At 53.9% G+C, this 13962-nt stretch overlaps 1 protein-coding gene across 1 annotated transcript in view; it reads left to right on the forward strand.

The window, feature by feature from the left end:
- The window catches only part of LOC104476163 (fibrillin-2), a 109990-nt gene that overhangs the window by 92777 nt on the left and 3251 nt on the right, over nucleotides 1-13962 (forward strand). Inside the window, exons 38-61 of the mRNA XM_086767064.1 lie at nucleotides 157-282; nucleotides 571-696; nucleotides 1183-1332; nucleotides 1644-1715; nucleotides 2745-2870; nucleotides 3322-3447; nucleotides 3924-4049; nucleotides 4273-4389; nucleotides 4621-4749; nucleotides 5360-5479; nucleotides 5837-5962; nucleotides 6049-6201; nucleotides 6980-7045; nucleotides 7324-7449; nucleotides 7669-7788; nucleotides 8250-8372; nucleotides 8663-8794; nucleotides 9420-9545; nucleotides 9790-9996; nucleotides 10244-10369; nucleotides 11525-11647; nucleotides 12341-12457; nucleotides 12722-12850; nucleotides 13445-13564. Of these exons, the coding sequence (XP_086623190.1) occupies nucleotides 157-282; nucleotides 571-696; nucleotides 1183-1332; nucleotides 1644-1715; nucleotides 2745-2870; nucleotides 3322-3447; nucleotides 3924-4049; nucleotides 4273-4389; nucleotides 4621-4749; nucleotides 5360-5479; nucleotides 5837-5962; nucleotides 6049-6201; nucleotides 6980-7045; nucleotides 7324-7449; nucleotides 7669-7788; nucleotides 8250-8372; nucleotides 8663-8794; nucleotides 9420-9545; nucleotides 9790-9996; nucleotides 10244-10369; nucleotides 11525-11647; nucleotides 12341-12457; nucleotides 12722-12850; nucleotides 13445-13564 (3012 nt within the window). The remainder of the gene's footprint in view (nucleotides 1-156; nucleotides 283-570; nucleotides 697-1182; nucleotides 1333-1643; nucleotides 1716-2744; nucleotides 2871-3321; nucleotides 3448-3923; nucleotides 4050-4272; nucleotides 4390-4620; nucleotides 4750-5359; nucleotides 5480-5836; nucleotides 5963-6048; nucleotides 6202-6979; nucleotides 7046-7323; nucleotides 7450-7668; nucleotides 7789-8249; nucleotides 8373-8662; nucleotides 8795-9419; nucleotides 9546-9789; nucleotides 9997-10243; nucleotides 10370-11524; nucleotides 11648-12340; nucleotides 12458-12721; nucleotides 12851-13444; nucleotides 13565-13962) is intronic.

The raw sequence follows: 13962 nt of genomic DNA on the forward strand, positions 1-13962 counted from the left end.
TCTCCTTGGATGTGCTCCAGCCACCTGGCTGAGCTGCTTGGGCACCAGCAAGGGCTAGAGGTGCTGGGATGACCCTGCCGGGGATCCTGGGGTGAAGGCACTGCCTGGGCTGCTCTGGCAGGCAGCGAACACCTCCCGACTGCTCTCCCTCTTCAGATATCGACGAGTGCCAGGAGCTGCCGGGCCTCTGCCAGGGTGGCAACTGCGTGAACACTTTTGGCAGCTTCCAGTGTGAGTGCCCCCTCGGCTACTACCTCAATGAGGACACACGCATCTGTGAAGGTAGCTGCACCGCAATGTTTGTGCTTGTCTGTGTGCCTGGCATGTATGGCACATGTGTGTGCGTACATGTGTGCGCAACAAAGTTGTACGTTTACCTGGGCTGCCCAGAATCCCTTCCCCTTTCTCTTACAGACTCCTCATCCTCATCACAATCCCTGTCTCCTTTCCCACTGCCAGGCCAACCTAGTCCCTGTTCCAGGCCGATGCCAAGCCTACCCCCTGGCCCCACACCAGGCCCTTCTCTACCTGTGCCCAGTGCTTTGACCTCCAGTCTCCTTTATTTGGCAGATATTGATGAGTGCTCTGCTCACATTGGGATCTGCGGCCCTGGGACCTGCTACAACACCCTCGGCAACTACACCTGCGTGTGCCCCCCTGAATACATGCAAGTCAACGGAGGAAATAACTGCATGGGTACGAATGGCCTGAATCTGCGGGAAGGGGTCTGGCAGTGCCCTGTCTGTGTGCAGCCCCTGGGTTGTGCCATGGGCAGTGTGATGTGGGCAACATGAGCAGAAGGAGCAGAAGTGCTGGGAGCAGGGGCTGGGCTTGAGGATGCCTGAGTTCACCGGTGCCTCTCCACATCCCTGCCGCTACACTGTGCACATTGCCCGTGCCGGAGGGGCTGATGCTCACCCTCATGGGGTGGTGAGAAACCCAGCAGAGCTTGTGCATGGCCATTGCCTGCCATGGGGCAGGGTCCAACACTCCTACTGGAGCAGGGTTTCAGCCCAGCACTGCAACCACTTTGCTGGGCCATCCTTGAAGGGTGTGTGTGTCACCTGCTGTCCCTAAGGACCAGAACAGGGCAGGGTGGCATATCCCCACCAATGAGTGCCCTGAGGCTGGCAGCACCCGTTCCCAGGGCTGGCAGAGACACTTTCTGGGCTACCTTTGCAGACATGAGGAAGAGTGTGTGCTATCGCAACTACAATGACACGTGTGAGAACGAGCTGTCCTTCAACATGACCAAAAAGATGTGCTGCTGCTCCTACAACATTGGCAAGGCCTGGAACAAGCCATGTGAGCCCTGCCCCACACCAGCAAGCCGTAAGTCTGGAAAGCCATCTTGATGATGTGGCTACCTCCTCGCTTTTCCAGCAGTCCCATGTACTTTAAGGCACAGGCACTAACAAAATAGAGGGGGAGAACGGAGGTGTCATGGCTGGCAGGTGGCGCCTGTGGGTGAGCACTGTGGGGACATGCATTGTGCTGGACAGACACAGGGACTGAGATAGTGTCTGCAGACAGGAGATGGTGTGCTGGCTGCATGGGCAGGCATTGCGGTGGGGAGCGCTGGCTGTGTGCAGCATGGAGGAGTGAGTCTGAGCACGGCCTTGACCTTGGTGTTCCCCTTCCAGCTGAGTATCAGATCCTGTGTGGGAACCAGGCCCCCGGGTTTATCATCGACATCCACACTGGGAAGCCAATAGGTGAGTAGAGCCCCTGTGGAGCTAGGTCTGCTCTCTGCCCCTCTCCTTTCTTCCCACAGCGCCTGTGAGCTTATTCCCTTCTCCTCCCTTAGCAAATTAAGCCCTGAACAGAGGACAGACAAGGAAAAGAGGTGGCAAACATGGCTGCAAGTAGCTGGCTAAGCCTTCAAGCCTATGTCCTGAGCAGCTAGGCTGCTTGGACCTCCCCATGTTTGCAATTGTCCCTTGGTTTTCTGGAGAGAGAGGTGGCCAGTGACCACAGACAGCAGCCAGTGGCTAAATAGATCCAGACCCATGGTAGCCCTGGCGTGAGAGCCAAAGTTTCAGGTTTTTGTGTTGGTAGATGGAAAGCCAGAGGAGCTGTTGAAAGTCCTGGGAATTGTGGGCTGTCTACAGATGTTTTGCAGTCTTGAAAGATGAACTTGCTGGTAGTTAGAGAGACAAGCAGATTGTTTAATCATTGCTTCACCTGGCCTTGACGTTGTCAGCCAGGGGACTGAAGAGGAGGGTGATGAGTTCATCTTCTGCTCCCAGGAAGAAAGTGCAACAGAAAGTATCAGCACATGGCTAGTGGTGGGTTATGCTGGTCACAGCAACAAAGTCAGAGACCCTCAAGCCATCTCAGTGTTTCAGTGGCCCCCTGGACTTCTCAATTGCAGCCTGGTCCCAGAGCCTGAGCAGGTGTCCATGCTGCTGCAGAGGCACACTTGGAGAAAACAAGGTGGATGTCCTGGGGAGGATCCCTCCCAACATATGCTGTGCGTGCTCTGCCAGCAATCCCATGGCTCCTACGACTTGGAGGCTTGTCTGGCTCTGTTGTGTACCCAGACCTCTGCAGAGTGGCCCTAGCCTGGCGTGATCTGCAGGATCCAGTATCAGTCACCCAGGAGTTGCTCCACTGTTTGTCTGGTGGCCCTTTCCTGCTAGTCTTCTTTTTAGAATTAACAAGGACAACAGTCTTCCAGCTACGGGGGATGCTTTCCTCCCTGCTGCCTTCCCGTGATGCTGAGACATGTTCTTTGTGTGCAGATATTGATGAGTGCAGTGAGATCCCTGCTATCTGCACCAACGGTGTCTGCATCAACCAAATTGGCAGCTTCAGGTGCGAGTGTCCCATTGGATTCAGCTACAACAACATCCTGCTCATCTGTGAAGGTAACAGGGCAGCCAGGGCAATGCTCCAAGGGCGCCCAGGAGGGTGGGGACTCTCAGTGTGGCACCAGCATCTCCCCAGCTCACAGGACACCAGGGTGAGGGCTGTCAGCAGACATGGACAGAGTCCATGTGTTCTCAGCCTTCTTGAAATCACCTTCATTTTTTGCATCAATGTATGGACAAAAATTGCTCGTTTCCACTCATGTTCCTGTCTGATTTTCCCCTCCTCTGGTTTTGGGGATTTTTTTAGGAAAAGTTTTACATTGTGACTAAAATTCAATATTTTCCTGCAAAGCAATAAAAAAGGTGGAAAATTGACCCTGTTTGGAGCAAACCAAGGGTTAAAATTCAGTTGACTCCACTGAGCCTCTCCAGCCCTACCAGGATGATGGTGCCTGGGGAGTGCCTGGCACTCTGCACAGTCAGGGTTTGTATTGCTCTCCTCCCACAGACATCGATGAGTGCAGCAGTGGGGAGAACCTCTGCCAGCGCAACGCCGACTGCATCAACATCCCGGGCAGTTACAGGTGCGAATGTTCAACCGGATACAAGCTGTCGCCTAGTGGAGCCTGCGTGGGTAAGATGGGAGCTGTTTGCTACCTATTCCAGAGACACGTGTGTGAGACACTGACACCCCTACCTAGACTCTTCAGATGGTTTTACAGACCACCATGTGTAGACCCAAGGAAGGACGGGATAAAGGACATGCCAGACTATGACCTGGCTGTGCTGTGATTATGGGATACTTGTACTTTTGGAACAATTCCCAGGAATTGTGGGCTCCTGAGGGATGCGAAAAAGGTCACTGTGAAGTGCAGCTTTAGTCTGGCAGCTCAGGCCATTTTCTCCAATTACGTGGGGTTTTTCTGGAGTGTATAAACCTTGTTCTTTGTGAAGCCACCTCTCAGAAAACCAAGACCCCATTCTGCTGTGCTGCTGCTCACAGATACAGCTTCTTGCCAGCAGGGAGGAGTCTGCAGAAGGCTGCTGTCTCAGCTTTTCCTATTCAGTCCATCCCTTCTGCTCACTAGTGCTCACTTTGCTTTGTTTTAGGTCGCAATGAATGCCAGGAGATCCCCAACGTCTGCAGCCATGGGGATTGTGTTGACACAGAGGGCAGCTATGTCTGCATCTGCCACAACGGCTTCAAGGCCACGGGGGAGCAGACCATGTGCATGGGTCAGTATGACTGCTGCAGCCCTGCCGTGTCAATCAGATACTGGGATAGATGTGAGCTCTCTCCAGCACCTGCTGGGTAGTGCCAAGGACAGCTAAGGGCCACTGTGTCCTCTTGATCCAGGGCTGTGCTGTGCAGCTGCCTGGACCCTGTCTGCACACTCAAGACATAGTGGGTTTCAACTCACTCACAGCCTCTGAATCAGGTGTGACTTTCTCTCTGCAGATATTGATGAGTGTGACCGACAGCCCTGTGGAAATGGGACCTGCAAGAACACAGTTGGCTCCTACAACTGTCTCTGCTTCCCTGGCTTTGAGCTAACACACAATAACGACTGCATGGGTGAGTTGCGTGAAATCCTGACCACGTAGATAGCTGACTGGGGTCAATGTGTCCACAGCTGTGGGGCGTGGGCTGTCACACAGTGGCAGGGGGTCAGCTCTGGGTGTCACCTGGCAGTGGCTGTAGGGGTTGTTGTATGTCTCAGAGGTGTAGGGCTGGCTAAGGCGACACACTGACTCTCATGCGCTGTGCGTATCTCTTCCTGCTGTGCTTATCGTTTCCCTCCCACAGACATTGATGAGTGTTCATCCCTGGTGGGGCAGGTGTGTCGAAACGGCCAATGCATCAACAGCATCGGCTCCTTCCAGTGCCTGTGCCAAGAGGGGTATGATCGGACCCCTGACGGGAAGAACTGCGTAGGTGAGTGTCCGGGCAGCAGGCTGGACCTTCCCAGTGAGCTGAGCTGGCACCATGCAGTGCTATGAGACCTGATCCCCAGGCTGGTCGCATCAGAGGCACCTGAGCAGTGGACTCTCCAGAACTACTCACAAGTCCTCTGGAGCCAAAGCCTGGTCATCTGACTGTCCATGGAAAGTTGGACTGGGCCCCAGTATGCCTGCACCTCCCTTCCAGCAGTGCAGGGAACAGTCACGCCAGTCCCTTTCCCATGTGCTGAGGCCTGCAGGCAGCAAGAAGAAATGTTGTCCTGTCCATGCCCCTAAAGCACACAGAATTGTACCAGGGATGCCTTGGGAACTACTCTGCAGGCAGGGGCTGTGGGGGCAGACGGGCACATTGTACCCTGGTTACTTGTGTCCACTACAGTGCCTCCTGAAGCACCAGGTCCTGCAGGGCTGAGCCCATGTTCCCAGGGTACACAAGGTACATCCTGGAAATAGCTCATCTTCTTCCCTTGTGTCTTTTTGGGCAAAGCAGGGTGCAGCTGTGGGTAGGGCCTGGGTACAGCAAGGTACCCTGCACGCAAGTCCTCAGAGCTGAGCACAGACTGGTTATTTCCCCTTCTCTGCAGACATCAACGAGTGCGTGAGCCTGCCTGGTACCTGCTCCCCAGGCACCTGCCAGAACCTGGAGGGTTCCTTCCGCTGTATCTGCCCCCCTGGCTACGAGGTGCAGAATGACAACTGCATCGGTAATGTTGGCTCTCTGCCTCCTCCATTTCCAGCGCAGCATGTGTTCACCATGGGCTATGCTCAGAACAACTGTATTCTTCCTGAGTGGGCTGGGGCATGAATTGCCACCCCCAAATATCTTCTTGAAAGCAGCTGGACACAGAGCAAGACAAGGTCTGCTCCTGTGACAGAGGAGGCTCAGTGGTTTTGCTGTGCCCTGGCCTCCTCATTGTCCCATTTGCCCTGAGGGTGGGTTAAGGGTTGGAGGCATGCTGCAGGCATCAGAGCTCCCCAGACATCACAGCTTCAGCTGGTTTTAATGTAATAAGAAAAGGAGTGACTTTTGACTGTCAGTAATATGGCCCCCATGCTCTCAGATATCAATGAGTGTGAAGAGGAGCCCAACATCTGTCTCTTCGGGACATGCACCAATACCCCTGGAAGCTTCCAGTGTGTCTGCCCTCCAGGCTTTGTGCTGTCTGATAATGGCCGACGGTGCTTTGGTGAGTGCAGCTTATCACAGTGGGGAGGGGAGCGTAACCGTCCTGGATGATTGCAATGACCTGCGCCTTTCCCCGTCCTTGTACAGATACTCGCCAGAGCTTCTGCTTCACTCGCTTTGACAACGGAAAGTGCTCTGTCCCCAAGGCCTTCAACACCACCAAGGCTCGGTGTTGCTGCAGTAAGATGCCAGGAGAAGGCTGGGGAGACCCCTGTGAGCTGTGCCCACAGGAAGGAAATGGTAGGTGTGCTGGTCCCCAGCTCCATGGGAGAGATGGCTCTGTGTGCCTCCAACGGGCACAGAGCATGGAGAAGGTATGCAGGTCAGGCAAGACAACCACCAATGCAAGCCATAGAATCATAGAATCACAGAATCACATGGTTGGATGGGACCTATAAGATCATCTAGTCCAACCGTCTTCCCACTACCATTGCTGCCACAGGTACTAAACCATGTCTTGTAGCTCCTCATCAAGCTGCCTCTTGAATACTGCCAGGGACGGCGACTCCACCACCTCCCTGGGCAGGCCATTCCAGTGCCTGACCACTCTTTGGGAGAAGAAGCTTTTCCTCACGTCCAATCTAAACCTCCTCTGGTACAACTTGTGGCCATTTCCTCGGGTCCTGCTTGTTGCCTGGGAGAAGAGGCCAAACCCCCGCTCATCACAACCTGCCTTCAGGAAGCTATAGAGTGCAATGAGATCTCCCCTGAGCCCCCATCCCTTACTGGACTCCGGTATTCCTTACTTCTCCAGCAACCACAGTCAGGCTGTTGGGAAATGAATTGCTTAGTTCTACTTTGGATCTGCTCTCAGTTCTCTGTGGGACTTCAGATAAGGAAGAAGCATCTCAGTGCCTCCAGATCCAAGACAGGCACAGGTGTTACCCAGGCAGCTGGGGCTTTGTAGCCTCCCATGGGCAGTGAGCTGTCAAGCTCTCAGTCATGCCCTAGAAGCACATTTCAGCTTCTGGGAGTGGAAGCACTTGTAAGTGTTTCTCGCTTTTCTGCTTTATTCCAGTTGCCTTCCAGGAGCTGTGTCCTTATGGCCATGGAGCCATCCCAGGCCCAGGTGACACCCGAGAAGGTAAGGTCTGGTCTAGGGATGAGAAGAAATTTGTCCTGTGGGAGGTTCACCTAGAAGCAACCAAATTTAGGCTATCTGGAGAGTGGGGTTGAATCCCAGTTGCAGGAGGGTAGGGACATAGGACTGGGTGCCCTCCCAGTCTCTGACTGCTCACCAAAGGTTCAGCCCCCAGCTCTGGAGAGGGAGTATCTGAGATTTGTTGGGTCAGTCCTGAGAAGACAGGGATGTCTCTGGCTATGTGCTCACAGGAGGTTTCATTGCCCTGGTTTCCCTTCTAGATGTTAATGAATGCTCAGAGAACCTGGGTGTCTGCATAAATGGAGCCTGCATTAACACTGATGGGTCCTTCCGCTGCGAGTGCCCCTTCGGGTACAACCTGGATTACACCGGAGTCAACTGTGTGGGTAAGGGTCTGCATGTGGGAGCACCTTCTTCCTCTTGCTTTTATCCTCCTCACACAGAGCATGTGCATGTGTGTGTGAAGAGGAGGAACTTGCTCCTCTCCTGCTTCTTTGCTTTCTACCCCTGGCTCCTGACTTTGCTGGGCTCTGGCTGCAAGAAGAGACCAGCCTGCACCTTTCCTGTCTAACTCATCCACCTAACGTGATCCCGGCTTCCTCCAGATACTGATGAGTGCTCCATTGGCAACCCTTGTGGGAACGGCACCTGCACCAACGTGGTGGGAGGCTTCGAGTGCGCTTGTGATGAGGGCTTTGAGCCAGGTCCCATGATGACATGCGAAGGTAATGCTGCTGTGGGGCAATCCCTTCCCCCCTATTGCATACTGGGCCATGAGCGTGACCCCACGGGATCACTGCCTGGGTGAGCAGCAGTCAGGTCAGCCTCCAATGGGCAGTGCAGAAGGACTAGCAGGGGCTCACATCCACATGAGTGTGTGCATCAGCGCTGGTCCCTTGCAGCTTCCTTGGAGGCTGGAGCCCAGGAGGAGTTCTGGAGACCTGCCTAAATGCAGGAGCTGCCTCACCAAGAAGCCAGGACCCTGTCCCCATCAAAGCTACTGAGACACCAAGTGTCTGTCCTTTTGCAACTGAAGCCCATGACAGGAAGCCTTGGTGGAACAAAGTTCTCATGAGACGAATGCACAGGGGGAAAGTCTGTCCTAGGGAGGTCTACCACCGTTTACTGCTCTGCTGATTCTGCTGAGAGCACGGAGTTGAGCTCTCCCCTCTCTCCTCCCTCCCAGATATCAATGAGTGCGCGCTAAATCCACTGCTCTGTGCCTTCCGCTGCATCAACACCTTCGGCTCCTACGAGTGCACCTGCCCATCTGGATATGCCCTCCGAGAAGACCGAAGAATGTGCAGAGGTAAAATCTCTTTCTGTACCCATCAGGGGAGCTCCCCCTCTCTTCCTAGCCCTCTACACTTAGCCAGTCTCTGCTGCTGTAGGGACAAAAGAGAGGACTTCTGAGCTGCCATCTCTGGGCTTGTGCTCACTCTCACCTACCTTGGTGTCTGTGCTGTGTGCCAGCCAGCCTGCACCGAGGCAGTGGGGACTGGCAGAGCAGTGTGGCTGTGACCTCTCAGTTCTGAGTTGTCCCCACAGCGCTGCAGAGCTGGAAGGTTGAATGTGGTCTCACGAGGGTCTTGGTTGCAGATCTGGATGAGTGTGCAGAGGGACTGCACGACTGCGAGTCTCGAGGGATGCTGTGCAAGAATCTCATTGGCACCTTCATGTGCATCTGCCCACCAGGAATGCAACGCAGGCCCGATGGAGAGGGCTGCACAGGTACCAAGGACCAGGCTGTGAGGGGTTCCCAGTGCGAATGGTGACCATCCTCTTCTAGACATTGTCTGTGTAGCTTTATTTTATGTCTTTTTGTCAAACAGCTCCCCTCTGGAGTTTCCCGTGTGTCAGAACTTCCTGTATGTCCTAGTAGATGCCTGAACACACAAAACCTCTCTTAATCTCTGGACCCATGGGTCTACACAGTTCTGCCACAGAATGACACAGCATTATGCAATGTGTCCTTTCTGTTGCGTCTTTCCATGTCTATGACAAGCTCCTTTGCACCGAGCTGCTTTTGGAAGGGCCAGCACTGGACAGCCCAGACCTGCACAGTGTTAGACACAGCACGAATGCAGAGCGAGCCCAGCTCCACACCTAGACCAGCAGCTTGGCCACTTGCAGGTGGAGAATGTGCAAACTAGGGAAGCTGGGTACTCAGCCACCCTGCTTTGGGGGAGGTCCAGGGCAAGTGGACGTGTGTCTCGGCTGCCTAAGGATGTGGAAGTGGTCCTGAAGGAATACATGAGGGTGTTTCAAGCTGAGTGGTAGCATGGGGACTTACGGAAAGCTGAAGTTTGTCCTGTGCCTCACCACAGCTTTTTTTTTGTGGCTCCTTCCTTCATAGATGAGAATGAGTGTCGCACCAAGCCTGGAATCTGCCCCAACGGCCGCTGCATCAACACGGTGGGAAGTTACCGCTGTGACTGCAATGAAGGCTTCGAAGTCAGTCCCTCTGGCACAGAGTGTATTGGTAATTACCAAGTCCTGGTGGGTGTTGAGCAGCCTCTCTTCAGTAACAGATGATGCTTTTCAGGTGTTTCAGGGTTTCTGAGGGGAAAGGTTGCTGGGGCATCACCGTTACTGTTAGCAATATTATATCCAAACCACACTGCCCTCCATGCTGGAACTGGCACAGCCTGGACAGGCTGCTCAGTTATCGCTGCTGCTGACACTGTCTCAGATCCTGACCTTGTATCCCCACTCTCTCTGTCCAGACACCCGCCAAGGTTTCTGCTTCACTGAAGTACTGCAAACCATGTGCCAGATGTCCTCCACCAACCGCAACCTGGTCACCAAATCTGAGTGCTGCTGCAACAGTGGGCGCAGCTGGGGTCCCCAGTGTGAGCTCTGCCCCCTTCCTGGAACGGCCCAGTACAAGAAAATGTGTCCTCATGGGCCAGGGTACTCCACTGATGGGAGAGGTGAGCTGGGGCCCCAATCACCTTCAGTGCAGAGGGGAGAAAGCAGAGGTGTGGGTACAGTCAGAATTCCCCTGGGAACTGGCTGGGACAGACCTACACAGTTCGTGGAGCAGACAAGAAGCCTCTGCTTCTTGCAACTCCCTGAACATAGTTTCTGGGTCCCAGGGAGAGTCTGAGCTGCCGTGGCACAGGAGCACAGAGACAGATGCAGTGCTGGCACTAACCGGTCCTTCCCTCCTTCCCGCAGACATCGATGAGTGCAAGGTGCTGCCCAACCTCTGCAAGAATGGACAGTGCATCAACAGCATTGGCTCCTTCCGCTGCCACTGCAAGCTGGGCTACACCACAGATATCACAGGCACAGCCTGCGTGGGTGAGTCAGGAGAAGGAAACCCATGTCTCTGGACAGCCCCTGGGCTTGTCAGACTTCCACCCCTGCTTTTCAGCGTGCAAAGAGAGGGTCCTGTAGCTCACACCTGGGACCTGCCCTCACCTCTGGCCCTGCTGTCCTGAATATCCATAGCAGAGCTCTGGCCACTTTGCCCTTTTGCATGGTCCTCTGTACATCAAAGTCCTCACTCCATGATGTTTAACTCCTTAAAAGCCAGTCTCCTCGTCTTTTCCCTCTGACCCCAGGGGTCACAGGGATTGGCAGAGAGTGTGATCCCAGAGATGGAAGTCTGTGAGCAGCCAAACCCTTCCTTGGCACGGCAGCTGGTTCTAGCCAGCCCTAGTGCCACGTTGGGAATCCAGATGCTGACATAAAAGGCACCCTTGGAATCACAGCTGCAGGCATCTGGGGAAGTACTTAAGGAGCTGAGGATGTGCCACACTTCCTTCCAGTACTGAGATGGTGTTCAGGACCACGGCAGAAGCTCTGTGTCCTAGGCGCAGAGTGGAAAAGAGGCCTTGGCTCCCAGAAACCAAGCTCTGTGCCTAGGACTAGAGCCGATATGACGTTCAGCACCAGGACAGGATTCCTCTCTAAACATCCTTACCTTTTCTCCAGCTTTGTGCCCTCCAGCCTGACTCAAAGTTACGAGCTTTGACAGAGCCATGGCTGCTACTCCCTGCTGGGCAGAGGTGACAAAGCACCAGAAGTACAGGGCTGGCCCCATCCCTGATGTTCCCAGTACTCAGGAGGAGCATCTACCCTTCTCTTTAGCTAGGAGGGGGCTGGAAAAGATGTCACTCAGATCCACCAGGTCATACAACATCCCATGTCTGAGCAGGGAGGTGATTCAGCTCTTTTCCTGCTGCAGATCTAGATTTTTTTTGTGCTGGCTCAAACTGAAGTGCTCCCTTAAAGACCCTGTCTCTTCTCACCTGCTTGCTGGATAGTGGAAAAGATGCATTTGTCTGCCAGGACCCGTAGGGTGATCTGACCACTTAGTTACATGGGGCCTGAAACCTGGGATCACCTTGTATTCAGGAGCTGCTTGGGAGACTGAATGGTCCAAGGGGTGGTGGGGACCCAGTCCAGCAGCACAACCTATGAATGCTCACGTGTCTTGTCTCTTGAGTCTAGATTTGGATGAGTGTAACCAGTCCCCTAAGCCATGCAACTTCATCTGCAAGAACACAGAAGGCAGCTACCAATGCTCCTGCCCCCGGGGTTACATTCTACAAGAAGATGGGAAGATCTGCAAAGGTACTCATCAAGGAGAAGGCAGCAGAGACTCTGCCTCGTCTCTGGCAGCAGGGGGGATGGCAAGAGCTGATTAACGTGACAGAACAGTCAGATCCTGCTGTTGAGTCACAGGACAAGGCTAGACATGGAAAAGGTGCCATGCTGGACCCTCATGGACTGGTGCATCAGGGTTTCATCCTTCTATAGACATTCTAGATCTGTCTCATCAGGAAAAAAAATACTCCTTGCCCTTTCCTACAGACTGCACAGCATATCCCAAGCTGTGCTGAGCTCCAGGAACCTTGAACCAGCATGTCTCCTACAAATGGGCTCCTCCTAGTGCTGGCAGCTGCCAGACTGGGGCTTCGCCCACCTCTCACAGTGCTAATGTATCAGACTGTGAGGAGAGGGCCTTAAGAGTCTGGGAGGGTCTCGGATTTGTGAATTGCAGGAGAGGCAGAGAAAAGTCTCTGCATCTTTCAAATGTATCTGTATGTGATCAGTAGTTGAGGTGGAGAGAGGGTCCCTGGACTTGCAATTCTCATGCAGTAATTTTGTGTGTGATGTTCCTGAGGCTGGTGCATGTCAGGTCCTGGTATGCTCAGAATCACTGTGTATCACCATGTACACACAGTTGTCACAGACTCAGACCATGACGATAAGATATCTCAGTAAGATAAATTGAGAGACATGTTCTTGTGCTTTTTGCTTTAGATTTGGATGAATGTTCCACCAAGCAGCACAACTGCCAGTTCCTGTGTGTGAACATTATCGGAGGATTCAACTGCAAATGCCCCCCAGGTTTCACTCAGCACCACTCATCCTGCATCGGTGAGTAAAGGCATTCACTGCTCTGCCACACAGCACCAACAAGATCCCTGTGGGTTGGCTTTAAGCCTGGGAAAGTCTTTCCAGCCCTCCAGCTCTGGCTGTAGAGTGCTGTTCTTCTCCAGTCAGCCTGGGGTTGTGCATCTCATTTGCCTGTCTGCTGCTCAGACTAGGCTGTGGTCCGCAATGCAAGGTAGCTGTCTGCAAAGGTTACACACAGCCACATCCTTGGGGATGGATTTACAAGCAGCTGCCGGTGTTTTGCAGACAATAACGAGTGCACAGCTCAGCCTTCTCTGTGTGGAGCCAAAGGACAGTGTCTGAACACACCGGGCAGCTACAACTGCGAGTGTCAGAAAGGATTCTCCCTGGACAGCTCTGGTGTCAACTGCGAAGGTGAGTCTGTGTCTCTGGGGCTTTGACAGAAACATGGTCCATGTGGAAGAGTTCCGAGTTCACTCATGATCTCTGAGGCAGCTCAGTCCAGCCAAGGATGGACTAATCCTTACTGTGGGGCACTGGGAACTCACACAGGAAGCCCTGGTGCAAAGGAGAGGTCAGTGCCTGACCTGCCTGGAGAAACACTGGCTCTTGGACAAGTAGATGAATGTCCTGTTGCTGCAACCATAGCAGCCAAGGATAGGAAAGGAATGGTCCTGTGTCTCGTCAGGGGAGGTCTCATGCTGGCCAATACCCACCATGTGCTACACTAAAGAAAAACTGATGCAGCCTGAAGCAGAACAGATCTGGTAACACAAAAAAACATCCAAGCAGGGGCTGCACGGGGATGTATGCAGGCCTTGGGGCTGAGGGTGTTATTCAAGTCCAAGCTGCAGAGATATAATTAGGCAGAACCGCCCACTGACGTGAGCACCCTCAAGGATGCTGGCTGCCAGGAGTGTACCTTGTGCACATGGTCCCTGTCCACCCAGCGCTGCCCACAGGCCAGGGGGAAGTTGTCTCACCACCATCTATGTTACATTGCTGCAGATGTGGACGAGTGTGATGGAAACCACCGATGCCAGCACGGCTGCCAGAATGTGCTTGGAGGCTACCGCTGCGGCTGCCCACAGGGCTACGTGCAGCACTATCAGTGGAATCAGTGTGTGGGTGAGTGTGGGATGGGGGCTCTTGCCTCCTGTAGCTGTGGGAGGGGCATAGAGGAGGCCTAAGCTCCAGGCCCTCTGCAGCCACTCTGGTTGTCTCTGACACTGAATTCCGGGTTCATCTCTGCTAACCCAGCACTGAGCTTCCTGCCCTGCCCCAGAGACAGACCATGGATGCGCGCAGAGACAGTGCCTCTGCCCTGACCTACACTGCCCCAGGTTCTCTCTGCAACAGGGAATGTCAGGAAGCTGCTCTGCAGAGTGATGAGCTCCCAGTGCTCCTGACACCAGCAGCTCCCTGCATTGCAGGAGGATAAAAAAAATCAAGGCAGTCCTTCAGAGACTTGCATGGGATGAGGTCTCACAGAGGAGCCAGGAGAAGGGAGCCTGCTGCCAGCTCAG

This window comes from Chlamydotis macqueenii, chromosome 26 (genome assembly GCF_036417535.1).
Source record: "Chlamydotis macqueenii isolate bChlMac1 chromosome 26, bChlMac1.mat, whole genome shotgun sequence".
In the NCBI taxonomy this organism is placed as follows: domain Eukaryota; kingdom Metazoa; phylum Chordata; class Aves; order Otidiformes; family Otididae; genus Chlamydotis; species Chlamydotis macqueenii.